This window comes from Rosa chinensis, chromosome 6, assembly GCF_002994745.2.
Source record: "Rosa chinensis cultivar Old Blush chromosome 6, RchiOBHm-V2, whole genome shotgun sequence".
Taxonomy (NCBI): domain Eukaryota; kingdom Viridiplantae; phylum Streptophyta; class Magnoliopsida; order Rosales; family Rosaceae; genus Rosa; species Rosa chinensis.
Genome location: NC_037093.1, coordinates 66852245 through 66867547, shown reverse-complemented (window position 1 = coordinate 66867547; position 15303 = coordinate 66852245). Strand labels below are relative to the sequence as shown.

At 38.2% G+C, this 15303-nt stretch overlaps 3 protein-coding genes across 3 annotated transcripts; 2 read left to right on the top strand and 1 right to left on the bottom strand.

Annotated features, from left to right (window-relative positions):
• The first annotated feature begins 1158 nt into the window (after positions 1–1158).
• LOC112169467 (mannose-P-dolichol utilization defect 1 protein homolog 2) lies at positions 1159–4222 on the top strand. Its single transcript, XM_024306496.2, has 8 exons — positions 1159–1441; positions 1948–2101; positions 2429–2501; positions 2623–2689; positions 2814–2873; positions 3115–3175; positions 3265–3306; positions 3775–4222. Exons 1-8 carry the CDS (start codon positions 1295–1297, stop codon positions 3882–3884), a joined length of 714 nt encoding a protein of 237 aa, XP_024162264.1. The 5' UTR covers positions 1159–1294; the 3' UTR covers positions 3885–4222.
• A 1164-nt stretch (positions 4223–5386) lies between these two features.
• Positions 5387–7575, bottom strand: LOC112169466 (F-box protein At1g47056). Its single transcript, XM_024306495.2, has one exon. The coding sequence runs from the start codon at positions 7161–7163 to the stop codon at positions 5574–5576; it is 1590 nt and encodes a 529-aa protein (XP_024162263.1). The 5' UTR covers positions 7164–7575; the 3' UTR covers positions 5387–5573.
• Positions 7576–9919: 2344 nt separating this feature from the next.
• On the top strand, positions 9920–13076 carry LOC112174713 (protein DCL homolog, chloroplastic). Its single transcript, XM_024312507.2, has 3 exons — positions 9920–10365; positions 10434–10548; positions 12701–13076. The coding sequence occupies exons 1-3, from the start codon at positions 10034–10036 to the stop codon at positions 12869–12871; spliced, it is 618 nt and encodes a 205-aa protein (XP_024168275.1). The 5' UTR covers positions 9920–10033; the 3' UTR covers positions 12872–13076.
• Positions 13077–15303: the final 2227 nt, after the last annotated feature.

The window sequence follows — 15303 nt, the reverse complement described above, 5'->3', positions numbered from 1 at the left end:
AGGTTATTCATTTCTACCTAATTATAAATTCAGCACAGGGTCAATTAAATTTCATTTTATTTTTTGGCACAGGATCTAATTATTCAAGAATTAGCTAAAAAAATTGTCCATCCAAATGGTAATATTTGGAAAAATAAAATAAAAATAAAAACTATGATTCACTTTTTTTTTTTTCTTCAAAATTATGTTTTAGAAATCATAATAACTACATAAAAGTACTATAAATAACAAAAACCAATCCTTATTTTACGTCTGTATTTTTTATTACATTTGCTTTAAATACATATGTATCAAATTTTATTTCCGTATTTTATGGCCGAATTTTTCAAAGTATTTTTTACTAAAATTACCGAATTATTCATGTACGTATTTTTAACGTTTAATTCTTGTCCTGAATATTGCTAACTATAACACAAACAAACAGTGCATCAGATATAAGGACAGTAGTAAGCTAGTAACCTATGAGTTACCCACGATCCAAAGGTGAAGGTAAGAAGATAGCAAACAAAACACAACTTAATTAAGTCCAATGGGGAGGGGCTATAATAACCCATCCTAAATATTTGGTGCCTCCTTAAGACACGTTAAATATACTGAAATAGTGAAATATGTTATATGATTTTTCAACCCCATGGAAATTAATATTCAAACTTTTGAAAAAAAATATATAAAAGTTGTCAGAAACCATATATGATTTCCCACCAAATCTGTGCACTATACACACGAAAGTCAAAATCACATGCATCTTATTTTCTCATCAAAATCTTCTACAATTGACGGAACTCAAAAATCTCAATCTTATTATTTTTTTTTTTACGATTTTTCAAAGTAGGACAACTGAGAAAATCATGAAACAAAAAAATTAACTCGACATTTTATATCCATCACTTAGAGACTTGGAGTAGCTACTAAAAATCATGTTTTATCACTTATGAGAGATTTGCCCAAAAAAAAAAAAAAAGAAGTGGGAAAATGGAATATATCTCTCATCAAACCATTTTCCCCCAGTGTTGGTACTTGGATTTTCTTGTGGGCCAATATTGATACTTGGGTTTAGTATGTCTGGACCGAAATGCAAATATAGCCGCACAGCCCATACCGTATGCGGTAACAGATTACAAGTAGTTAAAAGTGTAATAAATAGTAATATCGGATTAACAGTAAAGTGTAGCTGCTCCACAAAAGTCATATGGTCCAAAAGCTGCGGTTGCTTGGATCCCCTGGTTTCCACAAATTGGTCCCTAGAAAACCACAGGGCTGAGTCTCAGTCGGAGTTGGATCCATACTTACAGACATGAAAGTCCTCGGAATCGATTTCAGCTGTGCTCTGGGGGCTCTTAGCGACGGCCAGTTTCCCGAGAAGGATTGCTTGCTTCCCCTTATTTCCACGCTCCTCGGCTACGCCATCGTCGCCGCTTCCACCACCGTCAAACTCCCTCAGGCACCTTCTTCTTTTCTTTTGCTTCCGATATCATAATTAAAAAGCAATCGCAGCTGTTTTGATTGGTTTTCATGGTTGAAATTATTGTGTTGTATGGAAAATAGACTATAGATCTCTGATTTCATTAATTATGCGGTGAAAAAAGTTGTGTGATTTCAGTTAGGGTTGTATATTTGATGCCTGCATTCACGCTTTAATTTTCATTCCTTTCAAATGATGGAAGGTTTGGTAGGTCAGAAGAGAAATCCAGAATCAGTTTGCTTAGCAAAGAAGTTTTCTGAAATTATTATTCAGTGTTAAATTTCCACATTATAGTGGCATTGGTCAGCAACTGAGTCTTGGCATCAAAACTGTTTGGAAGTTCCTCTTTTTAAGTTAAACTGATTGTCATTTTTTTTAAGTATTTATGATCTTCATCTGTTGCCATTGGCATGTGGAAGTGCCACGTTGTGCAATTGTTTGCAGGACTATCTGTGTGATCTGAGGCTTTTGTCTTTCGACTGCAGATATTAAAGATTTTGGAACATGGAAGTATCAGAGGTCTTAGTATCTTGTCTTTTGAGCTTGAACTAGTTGGTTACACGATTGCTTTGGCATATTGTCTTCATGGAGGGCTTCCCTTCTCAGCTTATGGGGAACTGGCCTTTCTTTTGATCCAAGGTATGCCAAAGGCTTCTTATAATTTTCTTCTCAGCTCTAACATGTCTTCGGGAAATGCTTCTTAGATGTAAGGGTGAATTGCTTTTTCCATACTCAACCAGATTAAATATTTCAGATTCGCTTGACCCGTTCTGAAAGTTTTAGTCCATATAGTAGTGGTTGAATAGATCGTAGTTTTCAAACACGGAGCCTCAGAACCTTGTTTATCATTTGTTGGCCTTATTGGACTAGGTGTTGTTGCATGCAATTCTGTAGCATTAGGAAGAGCGGTTATGGCAATCCCAAAGGATCTAACACTGTTCCCTTTTTTGCTTTTTTTTTTTACAGCTCTAATATTAGTTGCCATTATGTACTATTACTCCCAACCTGTGAGCATCAAAAGATGGATGACGGCATTACTGTATCCTTCTCTCTTAAGAATCAGTTTAATTTTTGCAATTTTATTTATTTATTTATTTAATCTACATTCTGTAAGATTGAAAATGGTGATGTACTTCTTCCTTAATATAATGGTTTTCCAGATATTGTGGTATAGCACCAACCATATTAGCAGGTCGAATTGATCCTGTTCTATTTGAAGCTCTATATGTGAGTAGCCACTTTCACTGTCCAGCCTATGAATCAGTGGACATGAATAGTAATTTATTTTTCCTTCTGATCTAAATAATTCTTTATATCATAGCCCGTCTGATGCTAAAACGATTTATTACAGGCATCACAACATGCAATTTTTCTCTTTGCCAAGATCCCGCAGATATGGCAGAACTTTTCTGTAAGTCAACACCTGCTTTGTTTCCAAATTGGATATTATTACTACTAACATCGAATGTCTGTAAATGTCTTACTTTACAAGTTGCAAGGATTCATCTGGTTTACATATTGAATGCTTGCATTTTGCAATTAGGAGTTTGTGTTGATCTCTGGCAACTAATCCACTTGATTGTTATGTATTATTCTTCAGTTCACACATGTTTTAGGTACTTTCTCATGTTGATTAACTATTTCGTGGGCAGAACAAAAGTACAGGGGAGCTCAGCTTCTTAACGAACTTTATGAACTTTGGAGGTTCTATGGGTACGTTCAACTTGTTAAAAGGGCTGTATGCTGTAATGTGTAAGATATGTATTCCGGGGAACTTACAGATATTTAACTTCCTTTTGCAGTGAGAGTTTTCACCAGCATCCAAGAACAAGCTCCGAAAAGTGGTATCCTAGACCCTTGGCTGTCACTTTAAGTTGCATTTTTAATGAATTAACTATAATAAAATGTGCGAATAACAAAGGTAGTGCATCTGTACATGTAGATTTCAAATAGGTTTTGGCTGTAAGTGGCCCACTTTTGAAGTGATAACTAACCATTCCTTTTGAAGTGACTGTAAATGTTTCTTAATTGAGGCCAAATAAAAAAAGAATTATAGGGAAAAAACTTGCTCGATTAGTCAGTCTGTAGATGTGGCAGGTTCAAGTTCTCAGGTCCAAACAAAATTTAGTTCCATTTTTAGTGTTTGCATCACCATAAATATAATAAAGTAAATATCATGATGCTATCTGTTACTTAGTTTTTTTAAACCCTAAGCTATCTTGCTAGAGTGCCTCCATTTTTCATGTGCTTTTTCTGCGAGTTTGATGTTTATAGATTTTTTAATTCATTTGCTCTCCTTAATTATTTTTAAGTTTTGTTGGGCTCTGTACTTGGTGTTGCAACAAATTCCATCCTCCTGAGTCAGATACTTATATACCAAAAGCCAAAATCTCGTGCTCAGAAGGAGAAGAAAACGGAGTAGAAGAATGATGCCTCCAGATATAAATGGCTTTGCTTCAGTAGGATTCAACAGTTGCAGCAAGCGAGCCAGTGTTTCTACAGGTGGTCAGTACCAGTTCCTAGAAAGAAGACGACAATATTCATCTATTTGATAGTCTTCTCATATGAACCTTGGGTTTATTTTGTTTTTGCCAAACAGTGAATGATGGTGGGAAATTATGGTGGATTCCCCCTTTACTTCTTTTCCTTTTTCAAAGTTAGATGTAGTTTCCTTCTTTATGATTGTCGCTTTAATCTTTACATGTCACCCACTCACACTGCTTTAGAATATTAGATGGTGTCTAAGCATGCTTCAGTATTTGTTGTACAGGTGATGAACCTGAAACTGAACCTCTTTTATCCAGAAAAGGCAAAAACAAGAAAAAAATGTTTGTTATAGTGTTTCCTAGGCAATGCAGGATGCACCGTTCCAACTCAAATGTTGGAGCAGCCGTTGCACAGAATTGTTTAATGTTTGTTCCCAAAAATAATAAGGAAGATGTGGCGTTTTGGGTTCGCTTTAGAATGACGCATCTTCTTTTTGCATCTCAATACTGGCAACCCCAGGCTTTTGACTATTTGGCATCAGACCAGCACCATGGCTTTCATATCCTTTTTTTCCTCATATTTCTTTTTTGGGGGGAAACAGATTCAAGTATACCCTTCCCAAACTTGTCAATGATGGATAAGGAATCATATGAATTTGAAGTCACTACTATTACTAGTATTTACTTAATTACATAAAAGGAAACCTTGTCCCCCACTGGAAAACTTGACACTCACTGAAGCAGAGAGATTCTGTACACGTGCTAGCTATGCTAGCTTCATATAGCTTCTTATTGGCTCAAGTTAATGACCAAGTTAACAACTCCCAAATTGAGTCAAGCAACCACCCAATTGTTACGCCAGAATTGTAGGCTTCAACAAGTGAATAGATGCGTCAAGCAACCACCCAATTGTTACACCAGAATTGTAGGTATCAACAAGTGAAAAGATATGATTCGAATATGGAACTCTCCCAATAAAGTGAAGAGAAATATTGCACGGTCAAAATTCAATTTGATTCCTTGCAAATATGTAATAGCGCCCACAAGGAAGTACTAGTAAGAGGATATAAGTGAATCTATATTTATAGGCAGACCAAAGGGAGATTAAAGATCCAACCAACAGCAAACACAACAGCTTTTGTCTAAAACATTATCTTCAGGTGATCTGAGAATGGTCGGACTTAAAACAAAATAAGAATGATTTGATGGAAAATCATAACACGAACTAACGATAATATTTACAGAGGTTCGGTGATAAACCAGACAAAGCATCCCACTAATCCCACAAATATAAGCAAATGCTTCAAATGAATCCTTGCTTGAACTACTGACTAAGATTGTAGTAATAGCAGGTCAGAGGATAAGGGAGCATTCAGAGATATAATTATGCAAATGGTGTTAAAGGGGAAACTTCCCGGGAAAAGAAACACAAAAACAGTGACAAAAAACAATGTGAAGATTGAATTGACCAAAGGCAATGAACAGCACACAGAATCGAGTTTAAGTACATAAAGGTCAGAATCAAAATAAACAATACAGCAACAAAATAACAATGAACAAGGAACAAGTTTTTTTTTTTTTTTTTTTAGTCTGGTAGCTTCTGTTTGGTTTTCTGTTCAATAATACTAACTATTCCGACTTACCCACCTTCTCAGAGTGCAAGCCACAAGGGTCCTTCCAGATAAAAGGCTTAACCTTGACTTAAAGGACGCAGACCTCCCTGTACTGCTTGAAGCAATGTCAGGAAACGCTGGTTGTGTGGCCAGCGGAAGGAATTCAACAGCAGGGTTATCTTGTGCCCCTCCGTCACTGGCACTGGCGTCTTGTGGAGGCTCACCAGTGTCCAAATTCACAGCCAATGTAGGCCTCTTTGCCCTCAAAGAATCAGCACCCTCGGGTGTTACTAGCCTACACTTCTTAACCTTCACTTTCACCATATTAGGGCACCCACTGGCCAGTCCTTCGAGGCCAACATCAGACACAGGGCAGCTCTTAATGCAAAGCTTCTTCAATGCTCCACATTTGGCAGCAATGCACAAAAGCTCCGGATCGCCTACTGTATCACTCCCGCACAATGCCAACCTCTCCAGATTGGGGCAATTCGCCGCCAACGTTTCCAAGCTCGCTTTGGTTGGATTGACGCCGATAAGAACCAATTCCTGAAGGTTGGGGCAACTCTTGGCCACCGAAATCAAGCCTTCATCTCCCACACGGTTTGACTTCCAGCCGTCAATGTGAAGCTTCCTCAAGAGCTTGCAGCGTTCCGAGACCGAAATCAGACCTACATTTGTGCAGTCCGGCGTTTTGACCAGGTGTAAAATTTCCAGATCCAAGCAATTGGAGATTGCGGCCAGCGCAACGTCACTAACCTGAAGCTTTTCCAGATGGATTTCAACCATGGACGTGACTCGCTCCGCTATCACTTGAAGAAGCTTATCCCAATCCCCACCGCACCTGAAAAGCTTCAGAGTCCTCAGATTCTTTGCGCCGATTATAAGCGGCCCGAAACACTGTCCATTGTAAAGCTCTTTCAGGCAAATCGTCTTGAGCGACGAGGCAGCGACGCCCGGCCCAATGGGCTCCACCGCAGAACCCTCCGGCCCAATACCACGGAGCCGCTTCACCGATAACTCTTCCAGCGCCGAGCAATTTTCCAGCACGGCGTTCATTCCCTTGGCTCCGAAGGTGCACGACCCACAGGAGAGCTTCTTCAAAGCCTTGCAGTTTTTCGCAAACGCCAGCATGCCTGCGTCGGTCAACTCGCGGCACGCGCGCAGCTTCAGGCGCGTGAGGTTCTGGCACCGCAGCGAGATGAGATCGAGCGCCTCGTCGCCGATGCTGATGGCTCTGCGGTCGCATTTCAGAGCGAGTTTGGTGACGGCGTCGAACCGTGAGAAGAGGGAAAGGATGGCGGGCTGTAGATCCGCGTGCGCGTTGAGGGAGAGGCGGTGACGGCTCTGTCCCTCGACCGTCAGCCACCGCCGGCAGACCAGAGAGCATCTTTTCCGGTCGCCGGAGCCGAGTGACTGGAAAATGCAAGCCAAGCACTCATCCGGCAGATCGGAGATGTAATCGGTTACTGACTCAACGACCTCATCGGACTCATCCGCGGCTAGCATCGGGGAGATCAGGGCAGTTGCTTTGGACTTAGATCGATGTCTGTGATTGTTTTCACGGCGGCTTGGAATTGCTGCCGCCGAAGCTGACTGGCCCATCCACGACCACTCGTTCACAGCGTAACTAATCGTGGAGACCACCGCAGAGGAGCGGTTTCAAACCACCGGCGACGTCTACCTTCTCTCTCTTCCTTGTGAACGTTTCGAGGGCGGACTTGAAATCCGATTGCATTGGGCTCTTTCTGTCAATTTTTTTCGTGTTTGGCAAATGGAATAGTCTCACCTCCACTTAGGAGAAAGAAATCCAGAGCGGGCGTTTTCATGTGGTTATAGTAGACTCTTTCCTTGATGCTCGTTAAACATGTGGACCCCTGGTCCTGATTCAAAAACTTGTGACGATTGATTGGCTGGAAATGGTCTAAGTTGAATTTTCAGTGCTGGACGGAGACAATTCAGGTCAGTCGTCTAAGAGTCTTGGTTGAATATAGAACTGGCTACAGGCTCTCCGCACTCGCGGAAGATGAGCGATTCTCTGACGCCGCCGAATGACGAAAGTGTTCCAAGTCAGTCATGCAAATATCGATGGTGTGAAAAAAAATTGATGAAAATATCAGATATCGATAAAAAATTTATTGGAATTTTAGATAAAAGTTGTATTTAAAAATAGATTAAAAGTAAAATATCATAAATTTTAAAAAAATATCGAGGATATTTTAGTTCTTGCTGACACCACTTTAGTTCAAAAGAAAATAACAAGCATAACTTAATAAAATATGAGATGTGTATCGTACGCGAAAGATATGTACATGTATTATTCGGATATTTCATTAAATAATTGGTGACAAGTTTGATGAAATATTTTTAGTTAATTAATTTTGTAATTTTATAATATTAATTTTTGTTCAATTATATTTGTAAAATATTGTTAATCTGTAATTGTGATATTTTCACTTATAACTCTATCTAATTCGATGCATAAAAATGAGGTGTACTATTTAAGTATAGCTAATTTCATTTCACCTTCCTAATCTTTACACGTTAAATCAATTATGGTCATGCACTTTGTTATTTCATCACATGTACCATTGTGCTCTACAATTTAATCAATCATGTTCAATCATTAGTTTTTTTGTCAAGTAGTTTATAAATTGAAAATGTAGATCTAATCAGCACCCATGTAAAATGATGATTCACTAATGTGACATGCAAAATTATATCATATGTAACTCTAATACATCACACAATAGTTGGGAAAAAAGTCAAGGGTTATACAAGATTGATTAAAACTGGTAAGTACAGGGACACCCGTGATGAAATTAAAAGTGTTGGGGCACAAATGATTTAGAGTTTAAAGATCAGGGAAGTAAAATGAAATTTGGCCATTTAATATTTATAGGATGGAAAAAAGTAAATTATAAGTAATTTTCTTTCATTTACTTTATTTGGTCATTTCCTTTGCAAACAATGAATTGTTGTACAAAATCTCACGTATGGCTTCATCATATCTACATTTAGTTGACATGTATAATCATATCTTAAATCTTCAATAAAAATAGACTATAAAAAAACGTTCTACAATGTGTCATTAAGTTTGTTCATTGGGTGCGTCTATTGCCACCCTATCATTTTCTTAGTTCACCCTACAAATATTTGAATTATTGAAAGACTATATTACCCAAATGTAAAATGACTACTAATTACATTAATTTTCTAAAATCCAAATTTGTAAGGAAAAATAAAACAAATGACCAATGAATTAAATAGAAAGATTACTTAATTTCTCATTGGATAACATTAATCTTCATCTTCTCCACCCAAATTTCCATTTATTACTATTTTTTTGTCTTTTTGTTACCTCTTCATCATGAATTCGTTATTTAATTCACAAAATCATTAGTGTTAAGTGTTAACTACACAAAATCTTTGCAATACCTTTTGTGAACACCGAAAGTAAAAATTTAAAACACGAAAGAAAAATCTCAATATCTTCTTCATCGTTCATAGAGTCATAGTTGTTAGCTAACTAATCTTTTGACATAGATTGAAATAGATGAACATTGAAGCAAAAAGAAAAAATTAAAAAAAAGGCAAGCTCTTCTATTCTAGTTCACTATGATTTTGTTAGGAAACTTTAATATATTATAATTTTTTTATTGGTATAAATTAACTGCAAGATTTTCATTAAAAAAAATTATTTTTAATTGGATATGTCATATAAGGATATTCTTGGAAATAGAAATGGATTACATAATTAAATTTAATAATTGAAATTAAAATGTAGGGTGTAATGAGCAAATAGGGTGAAAAAAAAAAATAATAGGGTGACAATTATGAATCTTCAACTTGACTAATCTATTTCTAGCTTGCAATCGTTGTCGAGTAGGGCTTATCCCTATTTGAATTGCACGCAAGTTCTAGTAGCTTTTATGTGTCTATCTATTGAGGTGTTTGGTTACACACGTATACATATCTCTAAATAGAGACTAAAATTGATTGATGAATCATATGCTTCACAAGTCACATTAAAAATTACGTATCGTTGAAGAGCATCAATTTTTGATTATTTCCCGGGTAATGCATGTCGCATTCCTTATCTTCATTTTCCATCGTAATCAAACTTTTCATATTTAAAATGTTAATTTTATTTCACCCCTTTCCAACACTTGAGACGTGGCTTAAAAACCAGAACATTTCATAATCTAACAGTACTAGCTATTATGATTGATTCCATTGGATCTATTTCTTTTCTCGTATTCAAAAGGCAACAAAAAAGTTACTGTGGTTAGAATCATAGAATGGACACATTTTCAATATTTGGGCCTATCAAATAAATAAAAGCTGCATGGGCCTTTAGATTTTTCAGAACAAATCAAAATCAAACCGCGAGAAGTGACTATTCAAGTAGTGACGCACGGTACCATGATCCACGATACTCCTCCGCCAAACAAATTAAGACTGATTTTGCGGAAATGGGATCCTTGAATCCTATGCTTCTCAGAGGCGTATCTCTCCTCCGCGTCCGTCTCCACCACCACCACCACCACCGGCTGGGGTTTGGGTTTGGGTTTGGGATTGCGGCGGCGCCGAGTCGCAGGGCGTGCTGCACCGAGTCGATTCGGGCGGAGGAGAGTAGTTCGGACAACTCCTCGACGCTAAGAGGCGTGCTGAGCGTGAACGAGGCACCCAAGTATCCGCGGTGGGACGACCCGGACTACTGCAAGTGGAAAGATAAGGAAGGCGAGATTCTGAGGGACGTGGAGCCTGTAGTTTTGCTTGCCAAAGAGATTCTCCATTCGGATAGGTACGAGTTGTTCAATATCTCTCTATCTGAAGCCAGAAGAAGCCTTGATTTTTTTTACTGGTTTTCAGGTATATGGATGGCGAGCAGCTAACAGTTGAAGATGAAAAAGTCGTGGTGGAAAGGCTTCTGGCGTATCATCCGCATTCCGAAGATAAAATTGGCTGCGGAATTGATTCTATAATGGTAAGATGCACACTTCACTATTCACTGTCGCACATTCTTTGTTAGTCTGTCTTCTTTTGTACAAATGGGATATATTATTGTCTCTACTGCTTTTGCTTATGGAATTTTCTATGCTTTCTGTTTTTATTCAACTACAAGAATATTGATTATATGAAATTCCTGCTTTCCTTGAATACCTTAAGCGGTAGAACATATTTGTACAAAAGTTCCGGGGGGTTGGCAACAGGGCAATTCCTCAATTGCTGCTGTAATCTTGTTTATGTTTTATGTCTTCTCTTTTTTTTTTTTTTTTGAGTTATTCCTTCATTTGGTCTGAAAGAATTAATGTTTAGGGAAAACCATTATGTTAATGTAGTAATAGTTTGGAAGCAACGGCGGTGTGTGATATGCATCTGTGCTTGCCCCTCCTGATTTCTTTTGAGGTCTTATGTATTATGTGTAGAGTTGATGCCTGATGCACCAATCCAAGTTTTTGTGTCAACCAAAATCTTCCTAGGAAATCGGTGGCATGGCTCCAAGGTATGGACAAGGAATGTTTTAGTCAGTGCCAATTTGGTTGATGTGGTGTCAAGAATGGCTCGGAACCCTCTCTCCCAAGTGTCACCAATCACCATTAATGTGTCTTACTGCCTCGAGGTAGCTTAAGGAAACTATTTATTCAGATATCTTACCTATGCTTTCCAGATAGCCTTGGGTTCGGGAAGTAGGAGTTTGGAGGTTGGAATCATAGCTGAGGGTTGGTTTGTTAGTTTTTAGGTAAATGGATCGAGTCTTGGAGGCTAAAACTTGTGGATGTTTGAAAAGGATGCGTGCTGTAATTTTGCAGTAAGAACTTTAGAAAACCTTGGTTGTTTTCAGGGGTTAACTGATGGCCTGAATATTGTGGGAGAAGTGGGATTATAGATTTTTAAGTAGGGAGGAAAGGTAATGCGACTCAGGTGAGAAAATAGGTTAATTAGCTACCAAGTTGGTGTTTATTTTGAGGTGAATGGATTGAGTCTTGAAGCTAAAACTTATGGATGTTTGCTACTTTGCTATAATCTGGCAGCAGGTAATTTTAGAAAACCTTGGTTATATTGACGGTTAACAAGAGGCCTAACGATTGTATCGGAAATGTCGGATTATAGACTTTTTGATCAAGGAACTTACTTGGGTGAGAAAATAGGTTAAATAGCTAGCAAGGTGGTATTACAGCAGGTGAATGCCCAGGATCAATAATCAGACTGTGAAGGAGGAGGAGACTAAAACTCAGTGTGCCTAAAAGAGATTTTGTTATAATCATGTACCCATATTGATTCAATCTTCTGATTTCTTCCCGTCCCTCTTCCATTTTCTCCCTGTCACCTCTTTCCCCCTCCTCTTTTTTACTTTTTCATCCTCTGACAACTGCAGTAGTGTTTGCTGTGTCACTGACCATGGTAAAGTTCTCTTTAGTTTAACAAAAGTATTAAGAAAACGAAAATAGAGGAGAGGCGTGTGTAATGAGTAGAAACATAGGTGCACTGAAGCACCCTTATAGCCCATGTCCAGTTATAACTATTGTTAAGAAGTAGCCTTAACTCCTGGAACTTTACAAGCACCAAGGACACTTATTCTTGTACCGGAACTCTTCTTCAATGTCGTTTCTCTTGTAGCTTAAAGCATTGGTTTAGAAGCAGAATTTTCTCTAACATGCTCATCTTGAAATCTATTAACAAATTTTAGTACTTACTATTTTATCCGAGCTACATGTCTTAAGCAGTTGAGCAACAGGGGAAGGGAGTTCTTTCTCTGTTTTTTGATAACTCTTCCTTGACTTTTGGGGTATCCATTTTCTCCTTGACTTTATGCAACAGATTAGTTACTCTTGTCATTTTCATTCTCTTTCCTTCTTACTGTGTCTGTATAGCTCATCCCTCCGTCTCCTTCCTTCAATCCTCTCCCCTGTATTCTTATTCTGATATAACATTCAATAGACAGAAATGACTGTTGGTTCGCATTGTCTTGTTTTTCTCGAATAGAGTTCTCATTGTCTAATTATGATAAGTAATACTTAGATAGCTAAGTCATCTCACATGGTCATTTTTTTCCTTCAAAATATTATTATTATCTGAATTAGACTTGTTTTGTTGACGAGACTAAACCAATTTCTGTCTAAATTCTTTTCTTGAAGGTTGATCGGCATCCCCAATTCAAACACTCAAGGTGCTTATTTGTCATAAGAACTGATGGTGTATGGATAGACTTCTCCTACCAGAAGTGTCTTCGAGCATATATCCGAGATAAGTACCCAACCCATGCAGAAAGATTCATTCGAGAACATTTTAAACGTGGTAGTGGCTAATGTGTAATGCCCCTAATTGCACTTATTGGAGTTTAATTTTGCTTTGGCAATTAGATCGACATGGTAGGATATTCAAATTTTACATGTGGGAAGGGACTGTCTCTATTGTTACAAAATGTCAATGTAGTAGATAATCTTTGACTGAAGACATATTCTCTAGGAATGAGGATGAAAGAAATGATTGAAGTGAACTGCACTTTGTTGACTTGCTTTCTCCTTTTGTTGGCTTCCATCATATTTTATTAATTTGATAGGACTGTGATTTTTTCTGTGGTTCTTAGAACATTTTCTTGAATTTTATGGTCTTGTTGAACAAGTTACCTCAGCAGCTGTTAGTCTTCAGAGCTCACAGTAGAAAATGACCTGGTTTCTCTCTCATTCTTTAGAAACTTTCTCATGCATTATTAACTTGATAGAAGAATGTAGAAGGAGACTGACGTCTAGCTGTCTTTCTCCGGTATTACCTGGATGTTTTCCCTGTCTAGCTGTCTTTCTCCGGCACCGATGGCTAATTTGGAATAGTCTGCGAAACTGAAACTGAGATTATTTACTTGCGTGGTCCCCCGTACCTTTCATTCATTCATTGAATACTAGAAGTTGAGTGGTTAAGATGGGTACTGTGGGTCAAAAGAGTCAAGCTCATATGGGCGCGCTGTCTAGTATTTAGGCCTTTTCCTTAGTCAAAACGGTGGCAAAGTATCACGAGCCAACTCTGAAATTTCTGCATAATTGTGGTTAGTTTTGTAGAGACATGCATCATTTCTGCTGAACAATTCCAACTCACACTCAAAAATATCTGGCCTCCCTTCACTTTCCATTTCTCCCACCAGATCGAATCGTCAAACGTTTAATTTTCAGTCATAACCTAGCCTATTGCTGATAAACGAATTTTCGGATCTTCATACTTTTAGTGCGCTGCTAGGGCAGTGGGAGTAGCAGTTCTCCAAGCGGAAATGGCAATTTAGAAGATATCCAAAATGTCAAGTATACAAGCAACAGGACAAGTAACGATATATGTGAGCAAGCATACAAACCAGATGGTGAAGTTGTTAGGTTCAAAGACATGGAAAAGGACGTAGCTATTTATGAATTATGGGGAGATACTGGAGGTAACTTCATATAATGTTTGGTTGTCTAACTGGAAGAATATTCTCAACTTTGATGCCCAAGGCTTCACTTTCCGGTTTATAAATGCTAAACCAGCTGTTGCCTTCCAATGTTAGTATTGAATTATTACCACCAAAAATTGAAATGAACACAGCTGTTTTCCCCTACTTCTGATTTGATATATGGAGTTATGGACTATGGAGTACTTTAAATTTCACCACCATTTTAACCTGTACTAGGTCTTGTGAGAAGTTGAGATCTAGGAAGAAACAGAAGAAAAAGCATTTACTGAACTGCAAATGAGTGGTTAGATTAGAATCATTAGATCAGTGCGAACGATATCGAGTGATCCAAACGGTTCACGCCTTCAGAGTTCCAATACTCAAAGCTTTAACTTTGGCAAAAGAGTGAAGGGAGTCGACATGATCTACTGTTCAAATTGTTTTGTGTAATCAGTAAAGGTTGTTAGTTGGAGATTAAAGCTAATCTAAGCTAACAGTGTCTGGAGATTAAGGAAAGATCATCAATAATGAAAGAAAAGTTACTGATCTTGACCTAATCAAAGGTCAACTCTTCCCTATCATCATGTTTACAGGTCTGCACAGTAGCGTTCAGCCACTCTAGTCTCTAGTAGTTACACTCCCACACAATCAATAATACCAAGCCAAGTAGCCAACTTCTGTAGTAGTACTATAGTAGGATGGTGCCATAATTATGGGACAAACATGATCATTAGGCTTACGGGTGGGCCCCCATTTGGGCACAGAGCTGGAACAAGATCCATGTGGGCCCATTCGGAGTAGAGCCCATGTACCCCCATGATGAGTTTTTCTTCTCCTCTCTTTGCTGCAATGGAAATACACATGGGCTTTGAAGACCTTCAGTGATCTTGAGCTTCGTTTTCTTGGATTGGTCTCTATCAGCTACAAAAAATGGTGGTTGTCGTACGGAGCTAGGAGGATGGAGGGTTTTGATGAGTTCCAATAAAGGGTTTTGCTTTCTTTTTCTCTCTGTTGGGTGTGTGAGTGTGTGATTGAAATGCAAGGAAATGAAACCACTTTCTGGATTTTTCAGAGAGTGGGCGTATCTGACTTTGACCAGAATGATGAAAGAGGTGCTTGTGTTTGAGGAAAAAATTGCCAATAATGTAAAAGTAAAAGGTTAAAAATAAAAGAAAGAAAAGGCTTTCTAACAGTAAAACAGTGCCAACCTTTGTTCTGTACTTATAGTTCTGGTTCAATTGAGAGTTGCTTTAGTTTGGGCTTGGGTTTTTGGTTGAGGGCTGTATTGGAAATCACCATAACCACAACCACCACCACCACCAC

Excerpts from the sequence above, each read along its gene's own strand:
- LOC112169467 (XM_024306496.2), top strand. The coding sequence starts at position 1,295 with ATGAAAGTCCTCGGAATCGATTTCAGCTGTGCTCTGGGGGCTCTTAGC. Across the intron at positions 2,874-3,114 it reads AGATATGGCAGAACTTTTCT|AACAAAAGTACAGGGGAGCT; the intron begins GTAAGTCAACAC and ends TTTCGTGGGCAG. Across the intron at positions 3,176-3,264 it reads GAACTTTGGAGGTTCTATGG|TGAGAGTTTTCACCAGCATC; the intron begins GTACGTTCAACT and ends TTCCTTTTGCAG.
- LOC112169466 (XM_024306495.2), bottom strand. The coding sequence starts at position 7,163 with ATGGGCCAGTCAGCTTCGGCGGCAGCAATTCCAAGCCGCCGTGAAAAC.
- LOC112174713 (XM_024312507.2), top strand. The coding sequence starts at position 10,034 with ATGGGATCCTTGAATCCTATGCTTCTCAGAGGCGTATCTCTCCTCCGC. Across the intron at positions 10,366-10,433 it reads GAGATTCTCCATTCGGATAG|GTATATGGATGGCGAGCAGC; the intron begins GTACGAGTTGTT and ends ACTGGTTTTCAG. Across the intron at positions 10,549-12,700 it reads GCGGAATTGATTCTATAATG|GTTGATCGGCATCCCCAATT; the intron begins GTAAGATGCACA and ends CTTTTCTTGAAG.